The sequence below is a fragment of the Heteronotia binoei genome, chromosome 15 (assembly GCF_032191835.1).
Source record: "Heteronotia binoei isolate CCM8104 ecotype False Entrance Well chromosome 15, APGP_CSIRO_Hbin_v1, whole genome shotgun sequence".
NCBI lineage: Eukaryota > Metazoa > Chordata > Lepidosauria > Squamata > Gekkonidae > Heteronotia > Heteronotia binoei.
The window spans coordinates 4,182,744-4,205,798 of record NC_083237.1 but is presented as its reverse complement, the minus strand read 5'-3'; the positions used below and the strand labels follow the sequence as shown (position 1 = coordinate 4,205,798).

Genomic DNA, 23,055 nt, shown 5'->3' with positions numbered 1-23,055 from the left:
TGCTGCCTTCTCCGTCATTCTGACAGGCTTGAAATCTCATATTCTCCTTTAAACACCATCCAGGAGCCCTGAAACCATGATCCCCAGAGAACACAGAAATCCAAACTCACCACCACCGCCTCGGGTCTCTTTCTTCCACAAATCACAGGATTTCCTGATCCCACCCAAAGCAGGCAATGCACAGTGCCCCCTAAACAGAGTTAATCCCACTGACTTTTATTAATTTAGAAGGGCATAACTGCTAAGGGTGGCATTGGCAGCGTAGTTCTAGGTTCCAAGCCTAGCAAAACTAATACACACAAATTGATGTATTGAATTGACCTAAATATATATACTCTGCGCTAGAGTTTTATGTATGGGACCAGAAAGTCAATCCCTCCCTCTCCAACCCAGTCCACAATAGGAACCAGATCATCATACAGATAGTTTCAAAGGATAGCTATGTTGATCTGCTTTAGAACAACTAGATTCGAGTCCAATGGCACTTTAGTATCCAGCAAGATTTTCAGCGTATAAACTTTCATGAGTCAAAGCTCCCTGCGTCGAGCTTTTTACTCGGTTGGGAAGGATTTAGAAGGTGCCCAGCTACACCAGAGAGCCTCATTCCTCAAATCATTTCTTTAGCACAACTTCATTAACTTCATTTATACTTTGCTCTTCTCCCCTGAGTCGGCTTCCTTATTCTCTACTACAATGCAGGGACAAGAACAGGGTCCAGCTGATCTCAAGACAGAGCTGTTAACATCTGAGTCACTGTTCAGGCTGGCTTCTTACAGAGAACCTGACAAGAGCGATTCCAATAGCAATCCCATTACCAAGCCAGGGTACGTGTGCATTATGATTTCCCAGACTCCGCCCCCGTGCACCTTTCTACCATTTAATAAATATATTTGCCCATCACAAGGGCTTTTTTTGGTAGAGAAAAAGCCCAGCAGCTCATTTGCATATTAGGCCACACTCCCTGATGTTGCCATTGTTTCACACAGGGCTTTTTTGATAGAAAAAGCCCAGCAGGAGCTCATTTGCGTATTAGGCCACACCCCCTGACACCAAGCCAGCTGGAACCGCCTTCCTGTGTGTTCCTGTTCAAAAAAGCCCTGCCCAACACTCTTTTTATTTGCAATGAATGACAGCTGAGCCATGTGGATCCTCCAACCTAGAGCAAGCTCCAAGTTTCCCGTCACCCTCCACCTGGTGTCTGTGCCAGAAGTGGCGCTGCTTCTGCAGGGATGCACAGCTGGGCAAAGCTCAGGCCCTCCCAGATACTCCTAACCCAGGAGGTAGCATCTGTAAACATTTTGCATCCAGGTGGAAACAGGCCCTTCCGGGCCTCAAAAGCACGAACGCAGCGTGTGAGCCACGCGAAGGCAGCCCTCTGCTGAGCTGGAAGAGCAGAGGGATGTAGAAGCAGGCTTGCCCAGTGCAACAGCAGCCCAAAGCATTATATGTAATTCTCCCCCCCCCCATCCCGTCCCTCTCTCATGGTGCGTGCCTGCGTAGAGAGTGGTAACCTTCTAGCCCAGCAAAGCGAGGATTACAGCTGCTCCCTCCTTTCAGATCTTATCGGTCTCCAGGGAAGACAAGAACTGCCAAACGGTTTAATCCGACAGAGACCAAAGGCAGGCGCTCACTGGAACAAAGCTTGGTGTTGCAGTACAGGACCCGAGGCCACAGCGACGTGACCTCCCCTCCTCCTCCCTCCCGCCAGCCCCCCCCCCCCCAGCCCACAACATCCATCATTTGCAATAATCCCAGCGGGCAATAGCTGAGACTTCTTGATCCCGCTGCCCTCAGCACTTCATCTGCTGTCAACACACAGCCCCAGGAACCAGAGCACTGATGTCTGCCCCGGCTGGGGCTCCAGTCTCTAAGGACCCCTGGGACTCGGCCTGGCAGATATTCCCAGCCCCTGGTGTTTCTGCACGAGGAGCAGAAATGCACGTTTTTTATTGGTTGGACAGGAAGGCCCTGTGCTTGACTCAGCAGTACTGCATTCCTAGAGCAGGGGTGGCTGGTAGCTCTTCAGATTTTTTTTTTTGCCTACAACTCCCATAAGCCCCAGCCAGCATGGCCAATGGCTGCGGCTGATGGGAGTTGTAGGCAAAAAAAAAAAACATCTGGAGAGCTACCGTTGGCCACCCCTGTCCTAGAGCACAGGCCAGTGGATAATGATGCAGCCTTAAGCCCCGCCTCGGCCAAGGACTCCAGGAGAGTCCCAGGTCCCCTCGTTTATCAGACAAGAATCACAGAGGCCTCTTGTCCCTGGACAAACCTGGGGAGAACTGCAAAGCATGTTCCAAATCAAACACACGACATAAATCAGTCCACAAATCACCACCGTGGATTTATCCTATCCACGGAGAGGGGGTGAAAGATCTATGGAGGGCTACAGAGCCACGGGCATTCACGTTAAAGATCAGCCCTTTCAGATTTCACACGCTTTCAAACCTAGCAGTCCCAAACAGAAAGGCTAGACAGGATGGATACGTGACGGAGAAGGAAGAGAACACAAGGGCCTGCCTAGAATCTCAACTCAGACGGGCTGCGATTATGCCAAGTGGAAGAGCTGCAGTTGCAGACGAACCAGTGCCCCTTGGATCTGCAGATCCTGGCGCACAAGGAGTTATCTGGGACTGCCAACTGTATTGGGGACTAGAATGGAACCACCAAGGCACCAACTCTGGTCGCTCATCTAGCATCTTCTGAATGACACTCAGAATTAGATGGATGGTCAGGAACACGTACAGGAGTCTGATCAGTCGGACGAAGGAGCGGTCTGTGCCTTCTGCCTGCTGACAAATGAATCTCGCAAAGAACCAAGGCAAGTGATGGCTCTCTGCTGAAGTGACTAGTTCCCCTACTGGAAGTCCTGGCGCAGCCCTTGAAACAGCAGGATCCGGAGATCGATCTGTTGACCCAGATGACACTAGCAGGAGATTAAAACCCTTTGCAGTGGATTTATATGGACCCTTGCCAGCAGAATGAAATTCTGACAAGGTAACAGAATGCCTAGGAGAGTCTCCTCCCTTTACCAGAGCCAGTTTGGTATAGTGGTGAAGTGCGCGGACTCTTATCTGGGAGAACCGGGTTTGATTCCCCACTCCTCCACTTGCACCTGCTGAGATGGCCTTGGGTCAGCCATAGCTCTGGCAGAGGTTGTCCTTGAAAGGGCAGCTGCTGTAAGTCCCTCTCAGCCCCACCTACCTCACAGGGTGTTTGTTGTGGTGGGGGGGGAGGTAGAGGAGATTGTGACCACTCTGAGACTCAGAGTATAGGGCGGGATATAAATCCAAAATCTTCTTCCTCTTGCTCACAACCATTTCCCTTATCTTTACTCTTTGTTCCCTGGAATGGAAGACTTCATTCCTTTGGGTGTTTACCACCGCGGCAAGATGTTGGATCCGCTGGCTGGGGTTGAGGTTGCTCATGCCCTAGCTGATCACACACCCATATGCTTGTGGGTAACCGTTTGTAGTTTATGAATCCCCCTGGGCCGGGTAGAGGCTTGGCAACTGGGTCAAGAGCGGGTCCAGGGAAAGGAAAATTGCAGCACATCACAGCCAGATGTGGGCCACAAGCAATTTTCTGTACACTGGGTGGGACTGATAGACTGAATAGCAGAGCTTGGTCCTGGAAGTGGTTCCCCGCAGGGATGAATCTCAGGAATCTCCAGTGTAAGGGTCTCGGACAAGTCAACGGAAGCTGGGTGGCCTCTTTCTGGATAAGTATTCACTGGAATGTCTCCACGTGGAACAGTTTTCTTCATTCTCTGCTTCAGCCATTCGACACCCAGCGTGGCAAATCTTATTTTTTTTTTTAAATTAAGTAGACCTCTGACTGAGGATGTTTCTCTGGGGCAGGCTCAATGGCTCCAACTGGAAGGTGGCGAATGGCATGCAGGGTCCGCTGATCTTTAACACTGTCAGCTGCGTTGAAGAAGTGAATGAACTTGTTGCTTCTGAGCTCCAGGGCATAATCTTTGAAGATGGTCTTCCAGGACCTATCTGTGAGAGGTGTACTTCTGCCAGGGCAGAGTGGAAGTGCTGTAAGACAGCCCCCTATCTTGGCTGGCGCCTGGGATAATCCAGCATCATACCTGGTTGGGTTTCTTTCCTCCTTTAAAGAAAGATGTGGCTGATGATGATCACACTGAAGATCTGAGATCTGCAACAGTCTGCAATCTCTGGAAAGAAATGTGGATCTGGAGTTTCAAGACTCTCCCCCCTTCCTGAGGGAAGGCGACACTTTCTCGTTTCTCCTTTATTTAGAATAAGTTCCAACGAGGCCTCCAAAACAATAAGTTAGCCAAGCAGACTTGGAACCTAGGGCACACTTCCCAAAAGCAGAGCCAGGCATCCCTGTGTGCTGCCATGGCCCTAGGCACCAGCTGGATGGGGTTATGGGATGAGCTGGCCACCAAAACAGTTGCCAGAGCCATCTTCCTCCAGATCACCTCTGTGCATTCAGCACATAGATCCCTGGTTCTTCGTGGAGAACAGAAGAGGGCAGCTTCACCACTGGTGCAGCCGTCAGATGTGCCTTCAACCTATCCACGGTCCTGGAAGCCAGAGAGTAAAGCTACAAGGCCGGTCTGAGGGATGCTCTGCCACAAGCATGCCATTTTGCTTCCAGACTTCTTGAAACAACTGTAATTACCTTCTTCCTTTCCTGGTTCATCAGACATCTCCAGCACTATGAGCACCATGTGGAAGAAGAAATCACGTGGTGGAAACAAGTATGGAGCCTCTACCTCTTTGGGGGCAGAATCTTCCTCACAGTGCCCACTGCAGGGTTGAACTCAAAAATGGCACTACAATTGCGGGTACACTGTGAAGGTTGACCCTCTTCCTCTTGCGGCATGGCTCAAGGGACGCTCCAGGGTTACCCTGAAAGATCTTGATCTGTCAGGGGAGATGGCACATCCTAATTTACTTGATAAGGGCCCCATGGGGCAGAGTGGTAAAGCTGCAGTACTGCACTCGGAGCCCTCTGCTCATGACCTGAGTTCGATCCCAGCGGAAGCTGGTTTAGGTAGCCGGCTCCATGTTGACTCAGCCTTCCATCCTTCCGAGGTCAGTAAAATGAGTCCCCAGCTTGCTGGGGGGGAAGTGTAGATGACTGTGGAAGGCAATGGCAAAACCACCCCGTAAAAAAGTCTGCTGTGAAAACGTTGTGAAAGCAACGTCACCCGAGTCGAAAACGACTGCTGCTTGCACAGGGGACTACCTTTACCTTTTAATTTACTTGGATGCTGGGAACTGTTACTGTCTCAAGAGATGCAAGGAACCGTAGAGCCAACAGCTCTGAAGATCTGTGTGCCAGCTGAGCATCACAAGCTGCAGCCGCAAGAAGTCTCAGAAGCATAAGGAGAGAGAAAATCCTCTGTGGCCCACACTTATCAGGGAAGGGATGTTCTAAGTGTGAGGGAGAAGGGATTGATTGCCTCACCCCTTCCTCTCTCCTGCTGGAGGCAACAAGGTAGCCTCGCTGGAAGCCTAACTGCTAAGAACAAGAAGAGCAGTATAATGAAAGGAGCCAGAGATGGCTAAAGAGCAGGGGATGCGGGTAGAACCAACCCAAAACGATACCTCCAAACGCTCACTAAGGAGGGGTGAAGAAGAAAGAGGGTTTTTGACCAGGGGTCGTTTTGTAGAAAAATAGGTGGTGGAGCTCATCCAGGGATTGTTATGCGGATTGTTATGCAATACTATTCAACGGACAAGGAGGTGGAACTCTCAGAAGGAGGAGATGGAACTCTCAGAAAGGTTCAGGAGCTGCGCTCCTTTGAGCTCCCACTGGATCTGAGGCCTGGTTTTGACCAAAGATCATGTGACCCAGGTCTGTTACCCGTGAGTGCTCCACCCCAGCAACGCTAGGGAATGCAGTGTTGGGAACCCTTTTGAGCTGAGATGTTCACCTGAACGGTTTCATCTGGGCTAACCTCAGGCCCACCCTGCCTGACCATTTAAAAACAAACTTTATTTAATGTTTACAATTACAACCATGACATGTCCGTACAGTTCCCATGGACAAGATCAATCTAATGTTGAAAACAAAGTACAAGGTCAGTTGTGCAGAATATACAAAATAACCCCAAATCAAAAACACATCAGTTTTCTGTAAAATGAATTGTGGTGCCTGTTAAGGCACTTTGAGGCGTGAACTGTCGGTTGTCAAAATTTTTCTAAACAGGTAAGGTCCTAGCCTTCATTGCTGCAGCCTAAGAACGAACACCAGGGCTAACATCTGTGGGAGGACCAGGATGTCTCTGCTTAGTCAATTCCCCCAAACTGCAGGCTTACGAACTCCATTTTCCTCCACAACTCCTCTCCCCGCTCACATGTTGACTCTCTCCTCCATTTACAGATTGCTCTAAGTTGCCATGACACCCAAAGTGTGAAAGCCTCCAAACCACAATCTGAAGTGGGTTTGGCAACCATGGTTTGGAGGTTGGCTTAGATGTTTGTTTTGCCTATGACTGTAGCAAGCTGGAAATGGAGGAGGCACTGAGTACAAGATGGGAGGGCAAGAAGGGGGCGGTTGTCAGAAGGGACACACACGTCCCTGATCTAAACCATGGTTTACCAGATGGGATGAACTGAGCCAATCAGGAGGCTGCTATGATCTCATTTTGACTATTCAATTTGATTTCTTAATTATTAATGGTCACCGCAGCCCATAATGCACTGCAGACTATTAAGAGATGCCATTAAAGAAATATGAGCTCTTATGTTAAAAGGAGGGGGGGGGGAGTAAGCGTTTGCACGGAACGGCGGGGGGGAAATATCTGCATTTATTTCATTTCAAAATGCTTTCCAGAAATAGGCGGGGCTGGCAAACAAAGACAAGCTCGCATTTTAAAAAGCCAGCTCCCAATCTGCCATGTCTACAGAGCGCAGAGTCTGGGAAAAAGCGTCAGCCGGGAGGAGGAGATGGAGAGACAAAAGGGACACAGGCAAGAAGGACAACAAGATAAAGAAACGTCTGGCCAGCATTACTTCGTATTTCAGGTTGCGGTTCCATATGGGAACAATCCCGCTTTCAGTAGAACAGAGGGAGACAGAATATTAAGAACAGATTAAAGAGGAGGGGAGAGGAAAAGGGTCGGCACGAATTGGAGAGGGGAGAGAAAAAACAGAAGGTAGCAATAGAGGGGCGATACACAACAGCATATGCGGGGGCTGGGGAAGATTTCCCATTGAATCGCATCCTGTGGAAAATCTGGGTCCTAAACATTCTCTCGAAGTCTAACCCCAATAAAAAAAGACAAAAGTTTTCCAGCTTTGGATTCCTCCCCAGTTCAGATCTCTTGTGGTAAGCTCATCTGTTTCTTCTTCTTTTTGCTCCAATCCCTTTTATTTCTGCCCTTACACAAGTTCCTCTCTCTCTCCCTCCCGACTTTGAAAGCTGCCCACCTCTCTTGACCCCAGGGGCCGTGCTAGTCATCAACGTTCCCTCGAAGCTGCAGAATCTTGTGAGGAAAAATTCTACTTTGTGAGCTACTGGTATAAAACTTGTGATCTACTGGCATTAAAGTTGTGAGCTCCTGCATAACTTAGTTTGCTCTGGGGCCATTTTTCCTGAGCTACGACACAAATGTGTGAGCTGGAGGCTAAAAATCTCGCTCAGGCTAGCTCAGCTTGGAGGGAACACTGCTAGTCATAAACTGTGTTCCACGCACAAAAACATCAGGGGAAACCCACATGGTGAGGAGGGGGGGGGGTGCTACCATTCTATCCCCTCACTACCCCACCAGCTGTGAGTTGTCCAAGGAGTGCTAGAAAGAATACAGGAGTGTTGGTTCCAGGGCTGCAGAGAGACTGCCCTTTAGAAAGATGGGACTATAAATGCTATAAAACAAATAGATTTGGATGAATGCTTCAGCCCACAGTAGCTTTGCCCTGAAGCTCTCCAGTTGGCCTTGGGCGGCTGGTTCTCTCTCAACCCGGATAACCTCACAGGACTGCCAACGAGCGGCAATCATAAAAACGGCGACGACAGAGCAGCACTCTGCACACAGAAGGATAACGCAACACCAGAGAGCGCAACAGACGGCACAGCGGCAGCTCCGCAGATCCCCCAGAAGCCCAGATTATGCACTGCGTTTTAGGAACGCGGTAGGTCCCAAATGCACAGCAGCAGACCTTCAAGCCTCAGGGAGCCACGAGGAGCATGTAAAAGGAACGGCTTCTAAAGGGCCTCGCCTCGCCGGCAGGAGCTCCATCACGCTGGTCTCAAGAGAGCCCTTGGCTACTCCCAGCAGCAGTGGGGGGGAGAACGCGGCAAGCTGTCTCAGGTACGGGCAAGTGCCAAACGATTTAGAGCTAATTAGAGCCAGGCTGAGAATTTTCCCTTTCCCCAACCCCCCACTAGCAATCCTGTCCCCCAAGCACCTGGCACAAATCACTGCCTTGATTAAAACTGGCAAGACCCAGGTGGCCTCTCAATCCCCCCGAGCCTCAGCGCCGGATTTCTCCCATTGGTCACAGAGGCCTGTTGGCAGCAGAACGTGGCTCTGCCCGCCAAGCCAAAGAGGGGAGACACGGCGGGGCCTGCCAAGGCCATTGGCTGCTTTCTTCTAGTTGACAGAAGTTCAGCCTTGCCAAGACTGAGCCGCAGCCAGGCAAGCCCTCCACTCTGCGGGTACGTTTGGCGTCCGTTCCAGCGCTTGAACTGCACAAGGCCACGGGCAGGAAAAGAGAGATTCCCTGCCTGCCGTATCCTTGCAACGTTGACAGGTTCCTTGCCTCCTCTAGCAGCACCTGTCCTTTCGTTACACAGACAATGAACAGAGGCTGCATTCACACAAAGCGTTATTTCACACTGCTGTGTGGCACCCCTTGGACAGAGATTAGTTGAGGGCTCCCCTGCTGAGAGCTCCAAGGCAAAGACCTGCAGTCCTAACGCATTTGCTCATTTGTGCGCTTTGGCGCCAGAACAGAGCCTGATTTATCATCCCTTCCCCGAGAGAAGAACCGTTTTCTCCCCAGACAGCAAGTCAGGGGAATACCTGAGATATCTTCAGATGACGTTACAGAACACAGAGCCCGAGAGCAGTGCGCAGACAAGATGTGCACCCTTGAACACGTGCGCCTGACACCGTTGCCTTGATGCAACTCAGCAGGCCTCTGCATGGCTAGATGGGAGACCTCCGAGGGAGAACACACCCTCCCTTCCTCATGGGCACCAGCTTGAGCCGGTGTGGCAGAGCGATTGGAGTGTTGTGGTACTTTGCTCTGTTGCTTCAGACCAACAAGGCAACCTCCTGAAAGTGTGCGACACTGTTTGTGAAGCCACATCTCCAAATGCAGACAAGTTCCACTTTTGTTAGATTGTTTTTTCAGCTGGTAAATCCTGATTTCTCTCCCCCCCCACCACCCACCTTTCAGGAAGGCACCCACCCACGCCCCGCTGAACCCACCTCATGAACTGGCTGAAGGCTTTGTAGTTCGTCAGGGTGTGATAGTCCTCTTCCGTGAAGACGTGGTCCACATCCTCCAGCCCCCAAGTCATGAGCAGCTGAGCAGAGGATTTCTGCTCCACCTTCAAACGAATAACAATCAAATTGTTCAGGAGGTTCTAAGTCCCTTAAACGTGCCTTGAAAAATTCAGCTGCCACATTGGAAAGGAGAAGCCACTGGAACGTCAGTCCCTTCTAACTCTTCCCATTCGTAGACAGTGACATTACACCAAGGAGGCGCAGGGAATCCCTGAGGCGGCTGAGCTGTAGCTGACTGAACAATCCTCAAAAGAACAGCCCCATCCCTAAGCCCCGGCTGGCTGGAGAAAGCGGAGGGGGAGACACGAGGCACTGTCCATTGAGCCTCCCTGCAGCTGCAAGAATCATAGAGCTGGAAGGGACCTCTAGGGTCATCTAGTCCAACCCCCTGCACAAGGAAGAAAACTCACAGACGCCTCCCCCTCAATTCACAGGATCGTCATCGCTGTCAGATGGCCCTCTAGCCTCTGTTTAAAAACCTCCAAGGAACGAGAGCCCACCACCTCCCGAGGAGGAAGCCTGTTCCACTGAGGAATTGCTCTAATGGTCAGGAAGTTAGAATCATAGAGTCGGAAGGGACCTCTCAGGGTCACCTAGCCCAACCCCCTGCACAATGCAGGAAACTCACAAACCCCTCCCCCTAAATTCACAGGATCCTCATTGCTGTCAGATGGCCCTCTAGCCTCTGCTGAAAAACCTCTAAGGAAGGAGAGCCCACCACCTCCCGAGGAAGCCTGTTCCACTGAGGAACCGCTCTAATGGTCAGGAATCCTAGAGTTGGAAGGGACCTCCAGGGTCGTCTAGTCCAACCCCCTGCACAATGCAGGGAACTCACAAACACCTCCCCCTAAATTCACAGGATCTTAGAATCCTAGAGCTGGAAGGGACCTCTAGGATCATCTAGTCCAACCCCCTGCACAAGGAAGAAAACTCACAAACCCCTCCCCCTCAATTCGCAGGATCTTCATTGCTGTCAGATGGCCCTCTAGCCTCTGTTTAAAAACCTCCAAGGAAGGACTTCCTGTTTGGCTGGAAGACAGGCTGCAGCTCCCTAACAGAGGGGGATTTTATTGTCACTGTTCAGATGGCCCTCTAGCCTCTGTTTAAAAACCTCCAAGGAAGGAGAGCCCACCACCTCCCGAGGAGGAAGCCTGTTCCACTGAGGAACCGCTCTAACGGTCAGGAAGTTCTTCCTAATGTTGAGCCAGAAACTCTTTTTATTTAATTTCAACCCACTGGTTCTGGTCCAACCTTCCGGGGCCACAGAAAACAATTCCACCCCATCCTCTATAGGACAGCCCTTCAAGTACTTGAAGACGGTGATCCTATCACCTCTCAGCCGCCTCCTCTCCAGGCTAAACATCCCCAGCTCCTTCAACCTTTCCTCATAGGACTTGGTCTCCAGAGACCCCTCTATAGGACAGCCCTTCAAGTACTTGAAGATGGTGATCCTATCACCTCTCAGCCGCCTCCTCTCCAGGCTAAACATCCCCAGCTCCTTCAACCTTTCCTCATAGGACTTGGTCTCCAGACCCCTCACCATCTTGGTCGCCTGCTGTTGTTCTGCCAGCTGGGGAGGAAAACAAGTCTGTCTCTGCGTTGGAGCCTATAGTGAAGCATGTCTCCAACTTTAGTGCAGGGAGGGAGAAAAAATCCATTCCCCAAGTATCCAAGACTGTAGAAGGCAGGGGTCCTCGGCCCTTCTGAGCCTACCGGCACCTCTGCAATTCTGATATAATGTGCTGGGCGCAACCACAACATGCAGAGAGCGAAGACATGCATCACTCTAATAGTAACTCTCAGGAACTCCTTTGCCTATTAGGCCACATGTAGTCAATCCTCCAAGAACTTACAGCAGGCCCTGTACTAAGAGCCCTGCAAGCTCTTGGAGGATTGGCGACATCAGGAGGGTGCGGCTTAATATACAAAGGAGTTCCTGCTACAAAAAAAAAAGCCCTGGCAACTCTTCAGTGCTTCAAGCAGAATTTCTGTTTAACTGGATGCCTTTTAAAACGAAGCAATATCTTCTTGCAAGACATCTTCAGCCGCACAGTGCAGAGCCTTGTGCCGCGGCGGAGGCTGCGCCTGAAGCAACTTTTAAAGAATCGGCACAACCAATGGGGTCTCCGACAGCCAATCAGGGGCCCTGCTGAGCAAAGGCCCACCTGACCCTTCCCAACTTCCTAAAAACACTTGGTGGGTGCCAGGAAAGGTGATGGTGGGCAGCACACTGGGGCTCTGCTATGAGGCCTCTTGAGCAAAATATTCAGGTGATGCCTTGAGAAGGAGCAGTTCGGGGGGGGGGGGGGAGGGTTGTCACTTGGCCTTTGGACATCCTTGCAGAGCAACAGCCTGCAAGAAGCAAGCAGCCAACCCCAGCCTAGGAATGAGGACCTGCAGCCCAAATAGGTCACCTGTGCCTAAAGGGGCAGCTACCAGCAGCAGATGAGGGACTGCAGTGGGCAGAGGAGCACACGGGGCCGTGGGCCGGAAACTCTGCCCCCACAGGACACGAGCCTTGGGCCCCTGGAGACCACGTCCAGGTGCACTTCCCCCTCACGCTCTTCCGAAAGCAGCAGAGGCAGGGAGGAGGGTAGGGACCAACGTTCCCTCTAAGCTGCAGAGCCTTGCAAGCAAAAATTCTACTTTGTGAGCTACTGGCATGAAAGTTGTGAGCGACCGCATCAGTTCTTGTGCTCTGGGGCCATTTTTCCTGAGCCAAGACAAAACCGCGTGAGCTAGAGGTTAAAAGTCTGTGAGTTCGCTCATGCTAACGTAGCTTAGGGGGAACAAGCGGTAGGGACAGATGAAATGCAGGCCTGCGAAGACAGATGGGTCTACTCTGTCTCTCCCCACCTGCCTGTTTGCCATCTCTTAAAAGGGGAGGGGATTTCGCCCAGACGGAGAGGTGGCTATTGCGGCCTCCTACCTTTGGCTTCTGCACTCCATCTTCCTCCGACTTTTTCCGCCGCTTTGTCTTCTTCTCCTTCTTCTCCCGATGCTTCCTCCGCTTTTTCTTCCCCACTCCTCCATAATCACTTCCGCCGCTCTCCGACTTGGCCCGATACTCTTCTCGGTCCGACTCAAACTCATCCTCGCTGACCTGCCAAGAGAAAGACCGGGGGAGGGGGGGGGAGGAGGGGGCGGGGAGGACGTAGCAAGCAAGATAATTAGCAGTAATTAATGACAAGGCTGCCTGCTGGGCACAGACAAGCCCGGTGCCAAGAAGAGGGCAGCCCGTTAATTACAGTGCAGCAAAGGGGCTTAGCTAAAGCAAACAGGCTGTGACTTCTGCACACTCACAAGACAAAGAGGAAGCCAGGAAACAGGTAAGGGGGCAGGCAAGTCAGCAGCAGGCAGCCCCAGGCAGGAAACTGTCTGTTACACAGCACGACGCCTGAAGGAGGTGCAGGGCCTTGAAAGGGAGACCCAAGGGAGCGCTGGCACGCGAGAACGCTCATGTTTTGCAGGCACAAACAACCCACTTTCCCTCAAAATGCAGAAGAGCCAGCAGGAACTCCTGGCAGGGTGCCACGTTCTGCCACTTGTTCCTAATTGGCTCTGCAGCACTAGAAGCGCAGGCAATGCAGCACACATCACTGAGTCACACTTCTCACTGCACACCACCTTTCTGGCTGCTCCCATCAGCTCCAAAGTGCCCAGAAACTGGTAGTGCCCCTGTGCAAAACACAGACAGACTCGCAGGGGGAAGGTGGAAATAGTCCCTTTGTTCTACTTACTAATTTCTTGCGTTTCCTGGGTTTCCCTGGCTTGTTCTCTTTCTGCTTCTTGGGCCCTCGCTTCCTCTTCTTGATAATGAGGGGGCTCTCTAAGCCGCGAAGCTCCTCATCGTCCTCGTCTGCAGGTGGCACAGGGTGAGAATCCCAGGGCGGAAAGAAAGACAAAAGAATTCACCCGTCAGCTTTGCTGCTTCTGGCCAGCTCCATCCCCAGCTCACAGGCATGCCGAAGCGATTATCCTCTCTCCCGCCTGCCCTGTGCTGCTCTCCCTGCCAGCAAATCTCACTACTGTGTTCAGGGGCCACGCTACAGGAAGCTGAAACGCCAGAGCAGTTCCCCTGTGGTCAGCCTTATCCAGAGAGGCTGGATCATTTCTAATGTCGTATTTGGTTTTTTTTATTCCTCCTCTGTTTTCCACCAGTCGGAAGGGCTACCATCTGTTCCGATCCTTCCAAGCTGGTCAGAGGCCGCAGATTACAATCCCCTTAAGGAGCTCCCACAATGGCCTTGGCTCATTTTGCTTGAAAAACCACTTGAAGCCAGGAAAGGAAGGGCGGTGGGGGGGGGGGGAGGTGCTGGCCTGCTGGCATAAGGAGCAAGGAGCACATATGGCCACAGTGAGCTGACACAATGCCAGGCAGATGGCAACACAAGAAAGGGATCTCGGGGCTTACATCATCACCCATCCACAGATGATCAGAGCCGAAGAGAAAACTTGGGTCTATTCTACCTTAATATCAGTGAACACCATCCTCGTGTGGAAGATAACAAGCACAAAAGCAGGTGAGAGATTCAGAAGAGAGCAAATTTATACCACGCCCTTCCTCAAGGCCTACGCCATGCTGGGAATTATTAGGAAGGGAATTGAAAACAAAACAGCCAGTATCGTAATGCCCCTGTATAAATCGATGGTGCGGTCTCATTTGGAATACTGTGTACATTTCTGGTCACCGCAGCTCAAAAAGGATATTATAGCATTGGAAAAAGTCCCGAAAAGGGCAACTAGAATGATTATAGGGTTGGAACACTTTCCCTATGAAGAAAGGTTAAAACGCTTGGGGCTCTTTAGCCTGGAGATACGTCAACTGCGGGGTGACATGATAGAGGTTTACAAGATTATGCATGGGATGGAGAAAGTACAGAAAGAGGTCCTTTTCTCCCTTTCTCACAATACAAGAACTCGTGGGCATTCAATGAAATTGCTGAGCAGTCGGGTTAGAATGGATAAAAAGAAGTACTTCACCCAAAGGGTGATTAACATGTGAAATTCACTGCCCCAGGTGGTGGCGTCTACAAGCATAGCCAGCTTTAAAAGGGGATTGGATAAAAATATGGAGCAGAGGTCCATCAGTGGCTATTAGCCACAGCATATTGTTGGAACTGTCTGGGGCAGTGATGCTCTGTATTCTTGGTGCTTGAAGAAGAATTGAAGATTTATACCCCGCCCTTTACAGACTCAGAGTGACTTACAATCTGCTATATCTTCTCCCCCCACAACAGACACCCTGTGAGAGGGGTGGGGCTGAGAGGGCTCTCACAACAGCTGCCCTTTCAAGGACAACCTCTGCCAGAGCTAATGGCTAACCCATTGAAGGAGTGGGGAATCAAACCCGGTTCTTCCAGATAAGAATCCATGCACTTAGCCACTACACCAAACTGGCTCGTGGGGGGGGGGGCAAAGTAGAAGGGCTTCTAGCCCCACTTGTGAACCTCCTGATGGCACTTGGGGGTTTTTGGGCCACTGTGTGACACAGAGTGTTGGACTGGATGGGCCATTGTCCTGATCCAACATGGCTTCTCTTATGTTCTCCTATCCCACAGCAGCCCATGGCTGAGCATTCCTCCCCCTCCCCAATGGTTTCTTCTCACTCACTCCCCTAGCCACCATTTTCAACCTTTCTTTCTTGCCACTGCCAACTGAGTCTCTACTGTTCAGTCCAGACGTTTCCTAATGGTGAAAAGTGCTGCCAGGTTGCAAGCTGACCTATGGTGACCCTGTAGAACTTTCAAGGAATGCAGCCAGCAGAGTGGGTTTGCCACTGCCTGCCTCTGCTTTGTGACCCTGGGCTTCCTTGGCTGTCTCCCATCCACATACTAACCAAGGCGGACCCTGCTTAAGCTTCCAGTTTGGTGTAGTGGTGAAGTGTGCGGACTCTTCTCTGGGAGAACTGGGTTGGATTCCCCACTCCTCCACTTGCACCTGCTGGTATGGCCTTGGGTCAGCCGTAGCTCTGGCAGAGGTTGTCCTTGAAAGGGCAGCTGCTGTGAGAGCCCTCTCAGCCCCACCCACCTCACAGGGTGTCTGTTGTGGGGGAGGAAGGGAAAGGAGATTGTGAGCCGCTCTGAGACTCTGTCCTTGAAAGGGCAGCTTCTGTCAGAGCTCTCTCAGCCCCACCTACCTCACAGGGTGTCTGTTGTGGGGGAGGAAGGGAAAGGAGATTGTGAGCCGCTCTGAGACTCTGTCCTTGAAAGGGCAGCTTCTGTCAGAGCTCTCTCAGCCCCACCTACCTCACAGGGTGTCTGTTGCGGGGGAGGAAGGGAAAGGAGATTGTGAGCCGCTCTGAGACTCTGTCCTTGAAAGGGCAGCTTCTGTCAGAGCTCTCTCAGCCCCACCTACCTCACAGGGTGTCTGTTGCAGGGGAGGAAGGGAAAGGAGATTGTGAGCCGCTCTGAGACTCTTCGGAGTGAAGGGCGGGATATAAATCCAATATCTTCATCTACCTTACAGGGTGTCTGTTGTGGGGGAGGAAGGGAAAGGAGATTGTGAGCCACTCTGAGACTCTTCGGAGTGGAGGGCGGGATATAAATCCAATATCTTCATCTACCTCACAGGGTGTCTGTTGTGGGGGAGGAAGGGAAAGGAGATTGTGAGCCACTCTGAGACTCTTCGGAGTGGAGGGCGGGATATAAATCCAATATCTTCATCTACCTCACAGGGTGTCTGTTGTGGGGGAGGAAGGGAAAGGAGATTGTGAGCCACTCTGAGACTCTTCGGAGTGGAGGGCGGGATATAAAGCCAATATCTTCATCTACCTCACAGGGTGTCTGTCGTGGGGGAGGAAGGGAAAGGAGATTGTGAGCCGCTCTGAGACTCTTCGGAGTGGAGGGCGGGATATAAATCCAATATCTTCATCTACCTCACAGGGTGTCTGATGTGGGGGAGGAAGGGAAAGGAGATTGTGAGCCGCTCTAAGACTCTGGAGTGTTGGGCGGAATATAAATCCAATGTCGTCGTCTTCTTCTTCCAAGATCTGATGAGAGTGGGCAAGCCTGGGCCATGCAGGTCAAGGCCTGTTCCTCCCTTCCGCACTCTTAATTTCTATGAGCAAATGAGCGCCCAGTGAAACCACAGGTCCATCTTGCCCAGTACTTTATTGTAGTTGGCGCAAGGTTTCCAAAGACTCAACCAGAGTCCTTCCCAGTGGCACTGAGTGATGGCAATGCACAGGGAATGGAGTTGCACTGTACTAAATATTCACAACATTCCTTGGAAAAAATTATTAGGGACTGTGGTTTATACTAGTCTGTACAGCTTGACGAATAGGGTCCTGCTATGAAATCTGGCACCATTTCTTACGTCATCTCATTCTTCGCATCAGTTTCTGTTTTTCAGATTTCTGGTTGGTTCTGCAACCCTAATCCCATTGCGTTGTTTACTGAGCATCCCATCCCTCAAATGTATTGACTCATTCTATGTATTCTACCTTGAGTCCACCTGAGAAGGGAGGGCTATAAATTATGTAAACCAGGGGTGGCCAACGGTAGCTCTCCAGATGTTTTTTTGCCTACAACTCCCATCAGCCCTAGCCATTGGCCATGCTGGCTTGGGCTGATGGGAGTTGTAGGCAAAAAAACATCTGGAGAGCTACCATTGGCCACCCCTGATGTAAACAAACAAAACAAGTTCCGGGGGCAGCAATAACCCTTTGCAGGAAAGAGTGAGCTAGATAATTAAATGTTTTTCACATTTCATTAATTTCCACATGCATAAGACGAGCACAGGTAGAGGCAAGGCGGGACTTCTACGGGGCAGCTGATCCACTACGCCACAGCAGATCCCAGGAGAAGGTTCCACACCTTCCAAGCACAGCCTTCCTGCTTCTCCCTCCCAGCATCAGGACTGATCTTTTCCCACACACACCTGATGGGACTGCTTGCCCAAAGCCATTAAGGTGGATCTCAACAACTGCTAAGACACATGACCTTTCCTTTCCTCACGTAAGAAGACCCACCACTTACACTACGCAATATCTAGAGAAGATCTAAACACCTGATGAGTTATATTAGGGGGAAAAATGAACAAGAAAACAAAAACACACGATTATTGTTGGAGTTTGCAAGTTCAATCACTTCAGTCATGTTTATGCAGGCTAAAGTTAGTTAGCTTAGAACCAATCAGAAGGTAGACATGCCGCCAGAGGAAGGGAGGTGATATTCCTAATGAGTTGGGATTAGGGCCAGCTATTGGACGATCCATTTTATTGGGCGTGCTAATTGCACTTTGTCACGTAGACAGGAAAAGGTGAGAGCTTTGGGGAAACTTTCAATCTCCTTTGTTCTCACCCACACACAAGGTTTAGCTATCACACCGACAAGACGTAGAATAGAAAGCTAGACTCAATGTAACTGTCACAAGCGAAGCCACCCCCTTCTCTTCTGAAAATCTCAAAATCAAACAAGCAAAACTACTTAATGTGGAAGTTGAGAATCAAGCGCTGCTTTGGGGATTCAGAAAGTTATGCATACTGTTAAAATGCTCCTCAAAACACAACAGAGCTAGAAAATTTTTAAATAGATTATGTGAAAACTTGTTTTATAATCTTAAAATATATTTCTGATTAAGAGACCCCCCCCTGGTTTCTGTCTGTGAAACTGTCAAAAAACGGGTTAAACTGGAAAATAAATACACACAATGAACTGCGAAATGCACACAGTTCCTGAGAAGAAAATTGCATGCTTATAAATTGCAAGAAGGAGAAAATGTCTCTGATCATTTGAATGCAAACATGAACACCATGGCAGAATTAAAAACAGCTGGAGTTGAGGTTACAGATGCTGAAGTAAACGCTACCATTCTAAATAGCTTTCCTGCCACATATATCAATTATATAGCTGTTCTAGAGACAAGAGATACAAGTTAAACTGAATTTCACTCTGAACTTTTTGAAAGACGAAAGTTTGAGAAGATCTAGGAAAAACTGCAAAAGGAATGTCTACTTTAAGAGTAAAGCATGAAAGTGTTGTATGTTTTCATTGTCAAAAGAGAGGCCATGTAGCAAAGTTTTGTAGATGAAAGAAAAAGCAGAGAAATGGGGGCAGAGTGCAAGCTCTTGCACTCAAAGGGACTTCAAGCAGGCAGAGTCATGACGATCAAAAGGACAGAAAGGCTTGTAAAAAGTTGTATCTATACGGCTGCCGGAGAAGATTCAAGTGTAAAGAATTTCTGGTTGCTAGATTCTGGATCTCAGTTTCATGAGTGCCATGATAGAAGTTGCTTTGTGGAATTGGAGGAAGGCAAAAGACAATTTTAGTTCAAGCAGATGGCAGCACGTTGCCAACTCCCCAAGGAATTGGAATTGGAATGCTGAGAATTCTTAGCACAAACGCAGAACCTACTGAGATCTTGTAAAGACTGTGTATATGCACCTCTGGCATATCAGATTTTGCCGCCCGTTAACAGGGTAAAACAAGGAAATTGTTTCATCACTGAGGACAATATGTGCAGTATTTTTCATCCTGAAGGCAATGATGAAATACTGGCAGAGAAAATAGCTGGACTGTACCATTTAAACCTGTTTCTGAATCAGTGTGTCTTGCTAAGAGACAGGAACATTTTCATTCTAACTACATGTTTGTGTGGCACACAAGGCTGGCCCACAGGAATATAAAGTCTACAGAGAGCCAGCTGCAGAATCCCAGTGTGCAAGGAACTGAATGTGACCAGATGCAGGGCCATTGTCTGCCTGAAAAGGGACTGCGCCTAGCTACAGCAACCTGCAGAGTGTACACAATGAGAAGCTGTTACAGGTCTACTCAGACTTGGTTGGTCCACTGAGCACGCTGCCTGCTCATGCAAGCTGGTCTGCCTGACCCTCCTCTGGGCAGAAGCAGCAAATACAGCTGTTTATTTGCACAACTGGATTATCTCAAAACTGACAGGGAAAACTCCATTTGAGCAGTGGTATGGGAAAAGGCCAAGCCTAAAGAATTTAAAGACGTCTGGCTCCAAAGCAAACGCTCATGTTCCCAAGGAAAGAAGGGAGAAGCTGAATGCCAGAGCTGAGGTGGGAATCGAAGTGGGATATTGCCCAGGAGAAAAGGATGAAGAATCAGGAATCCGAAAACTTTTTTTGGTTACATAGGGCAATGCGGCGCAGACATACTCCAAGCTCCTAAGCCATCAGGGGTCCACTGTGCAAACCAGTCAGGAGGCTGATGGTGAAGTGTCTTTTAGTGATATTGGCCGTTTGGCTGCTGCCAGCGATGCCAATCAACAGGCAGTGCCAACTAGAGACACAACAATCAAAAGGGGCACAGGACATGCCAGGCCAGAGGAGGCAGGAACGGCTGTGAGACAATCAACAAGGAGCAATAAAGCAGCAGCCCACAGAGGTACGGCTTTTGTGCAAATGTGCAACCTAACGGTGAAACCCTAAGCTGCAAGGAAGTGACTGAGCAGCCTACGTCTCTTGACAAGAGTGCCACCTTCATGACACTTCTAAGTGTTGCGGCATCAAGAAGCATGCATGTTGAGCATTTGGACATTAAAACACCATTCCTTGCCTCCTGAGCATGCAAGTACTGACAGCCAGTCTGGTGTAGTGGTTAAGCGTGCAGACTCTTATCTGGAAGAACCAGGTTTGAGTCCCCACTCCTCCACTTGCAGCTGCTGGAATGGCCTTGGGTCAGCCATAGCTATCGCAGGAGTTGTCCTTGAAAGGGCAGCTGCTGTGAGAGCCCTTTCAGCCCCGCCCATCTCACAAGGTGTCTGTTGTGGGGAAGGAAGGGAAAGGAGATTGTGAGCCGCTCTGAGACTCTTCGGAGTGGAGGGTGGGATATAAATCCAATATCTTCTTCTTCGATCTTTAAAAAGTTGTCTTGCACTGTGATCTGTTGTGGTTGTGTCTGTTGGGCAGCTGCTGTGAGAGCCCTCTCAGCCCCACCCACCTCACAGGGTGTCTGTTGTGGGAGGGGAAGGGAAAGGAGATCGTGAGCCGCTCTGAGACTCTTTGGAGTGGAGGGCGGGATATAAATCCAATATCTTCATCTACCTCACAGGGTGTCTGTTGTGGGGGAGGAAGGTAAAGGAGACTGTGAGCCCCTCTGAGACTCTTCGGAGTGGAGGGCGGGATATAAATCCAATATCTTCATCTACCTCACAGGGTGTTTGTTGTGGGGAAGGAAGGTAAAGGAGACTGTGAGCCGCTCTGAGACTCTTCGGAGTGGAGGGCGGGATATAAATCCAATAACTTCATTTACCTCACAGGGTGTCTGTTGTGGGGGAGGAAGGGAAAGGAGATTGTGAGCCGCTCTGAGACTCTCCGGAGTGGAGGGCGGGATATAAATCCAATATCTTCATCTACCTCACAGGGTGTTTGTTGTGGGGGAGGAAGGTAAAGGGGACTGTGAGCCGCTCTGAGACTCTTCGGAGTGGAGGGCGGGATATAAATCCAATATCTTCATCTACCTCACAGGGTGTTTGTTGTGGGGGAGGAAGGTAAAAGAGACTGTGAGCCGCTCTGAGACTCTTCGGAGTGGAGGGCGGGATATAAATCCAATATCTTCATCTACCTCACAGGGTGTTTGTTGTGGGGGAGGAAGGTAAAGGAGACTGTGAGCCGCTCTGAGACTCTTCGGAGTGGAGGGCGGGATATAAATCCAATATCTTCATCTACCTCACAGGGTGTCTGTTGTGGGGGAGGAAGGTACAGGAGATTGTGAGCCGCTCTGAGACTCTTCGGAGTGGAGGGAGGGATATAAATCCAATATCTTCATCTACCTCACAGGGTGTTTGTTGTGGGGGAGGAAGGTAAAGGAGACTGTGAGCCGCTCTGAGACTCTTCGGAGTGGAGGGCGGGATATAAATCCAATATCTTCATCTACCTCACAGGGTGTTTGTTGTGGGGGAGGAAGGTAAAGGAGACTGTGAGCTGCTCTGAGACTCTTCGGAGTGGAGGGCGGGATATAAATCCAAAATCTTAATCTTCTTCTTCTTCTTTCCTGATCCTTCTGTTCAGCCATTTAAGGTCTAGAATGGCTCTTACACCCCCCATTCTTCTTTGGGACAATTAAAAGAACAGAGTAGACTCCAGAGGTCTTCTGTCCTCCCAGCATAGGCTCCAGGAGGCGACTGATGGCATTGACAAGAAGCTGATGCTCCCGTGGGCAATTCTTCCTTGAAGCAATCTGGGGGAGCAGACAGGAATTCCAGGGAGTACCCCATTGTCACCGCATCCAAGACCCACTGTTGCCGCCCATGGTGGCATCACATTGAGAGGCGAAGCTCTAAAGCCGACTCCATCCCTTCCGGCCCTGAGGCCTGGCAGTAGTCATGTGGAGGAATCCTTCTTAGACCCTTTGGTATGCTGGGCTGGCCTAACGTTCTGGTGAAGGAGGAGTTACTGCCCTCTGGACGCTTGGGTTGCCACTTCCTCTAGTTATTCCTAATGAGTTGGAATTGGGGCCAGCTATTGGATGATCAATTTTATTGGGGTGCTACTTGCACTTTGTCATGTAGGCAGGAAAAGGTGGCAGCTTTGGGGAAACTTTCAATCGCCTTTGTTTTCACCCGCACATGAGGTTTAGCTATCACGCTAGTAAGATGTAGAATAGGAAGCTAGTAAGGATATTTTTTTCCCCTCAATGTAACCCTTCTTATTCTAGTAAAGTCTTTTTTCTTAGAATAAATACACACGCATGGCTTCCTCCCTTCTTTTACTCCGCTAAATATTCAACAATTATTCGTCTCATAGCAATGATATTTCTCCTGATCGCATCTGGGTTTCGCTTCACCTAAGAACCAAACTACACATTACGGTTTTCATCCCCCACAAAGAGACAAGCCGCATCCCTCCTCCCCGGTCCCTTTTGGGTTGGAAAAGTGATAGGAGGGTATGCTGAAGACGCTTCTCCCTCTGGGCTATAGTCCCGATTCAAATCAAGGCCACTGGCACTTGGCAAAGAAGTTCCCTTGCATCTGATGCATGGCTCTCTGAGTAAAGTCAGGATGGCAGAATACAGACAAAAAGAAGTTTGGCCCTTCCAGCTCTTCCTATTCCAGTCTTCACCATCAGTAACACAAAAGAGCCACATTTCTTCCTTTAACGTGCTAATAGACTCCTGTGTAATTAGAAAGAATCTTGAGAGTCTCTTGGACTGCAAGAAGATCAAATCAGTCGGTCCTAAGGGAAATCAGCCCTGGCTGTTCCCTGGAAGGTCAGATGCTGAAGCTCAAATACTTTGGCCACCAAATGAGAAGGGAGCCCTCACTGGAGAAGACTCTTGAGAGTCCCTTGGACTGCAAGAAGATCCGATCAGTCAATCCTAAGGGAAATCAACCCAGACTGTTCCCTGGAAGATCAGATGCTGAAGCTCAAATCCTTTGGGCACCAAATGAGAAGGGAGCGCTCACTGGAGAAGACTCTTGAGAGTCCCTTGGACTGCAAGAAGATCCAGTCCGTCAGTCCTAAGGGAAATCAACCCAGACTGTTCCCTGGAAGATCAGATGCTGAAGCTGAAGCTCAAATCCTTTGGCCACCAAATGAGAAGGGAGCCCTCACTGGAGAAGACTCTTGAGAGTCCCTTGGACTGCAAGAA

The 23,055-nt window shown here is 50.0% G+C and overlaps 1 protein-coding gene across 1 annotated transcript in view; it reads right to left on the bottom strand.

Annotated features, from left to right (window-relative positions):
• The window catches only part of CHD3 (chromodomain helicase DNA binding protein 3), a 101,275-nt gene that overhangs the window by 65,447 nt on the left and 12,773 nt on the right, over window positions 1–23,055 (bottom strand). The window contains 3 exon segments of the mRNA XM_060256840.1: window positions 9,422–9,543; window positions 12,429–12,602; window positions 13,240–13,358. Coding sequence (XP_060112823.1) covers window positions 9,422–9,543; window positions 12,429–12,602; window positions 13,240–13,358 — 415 coding nt within the window.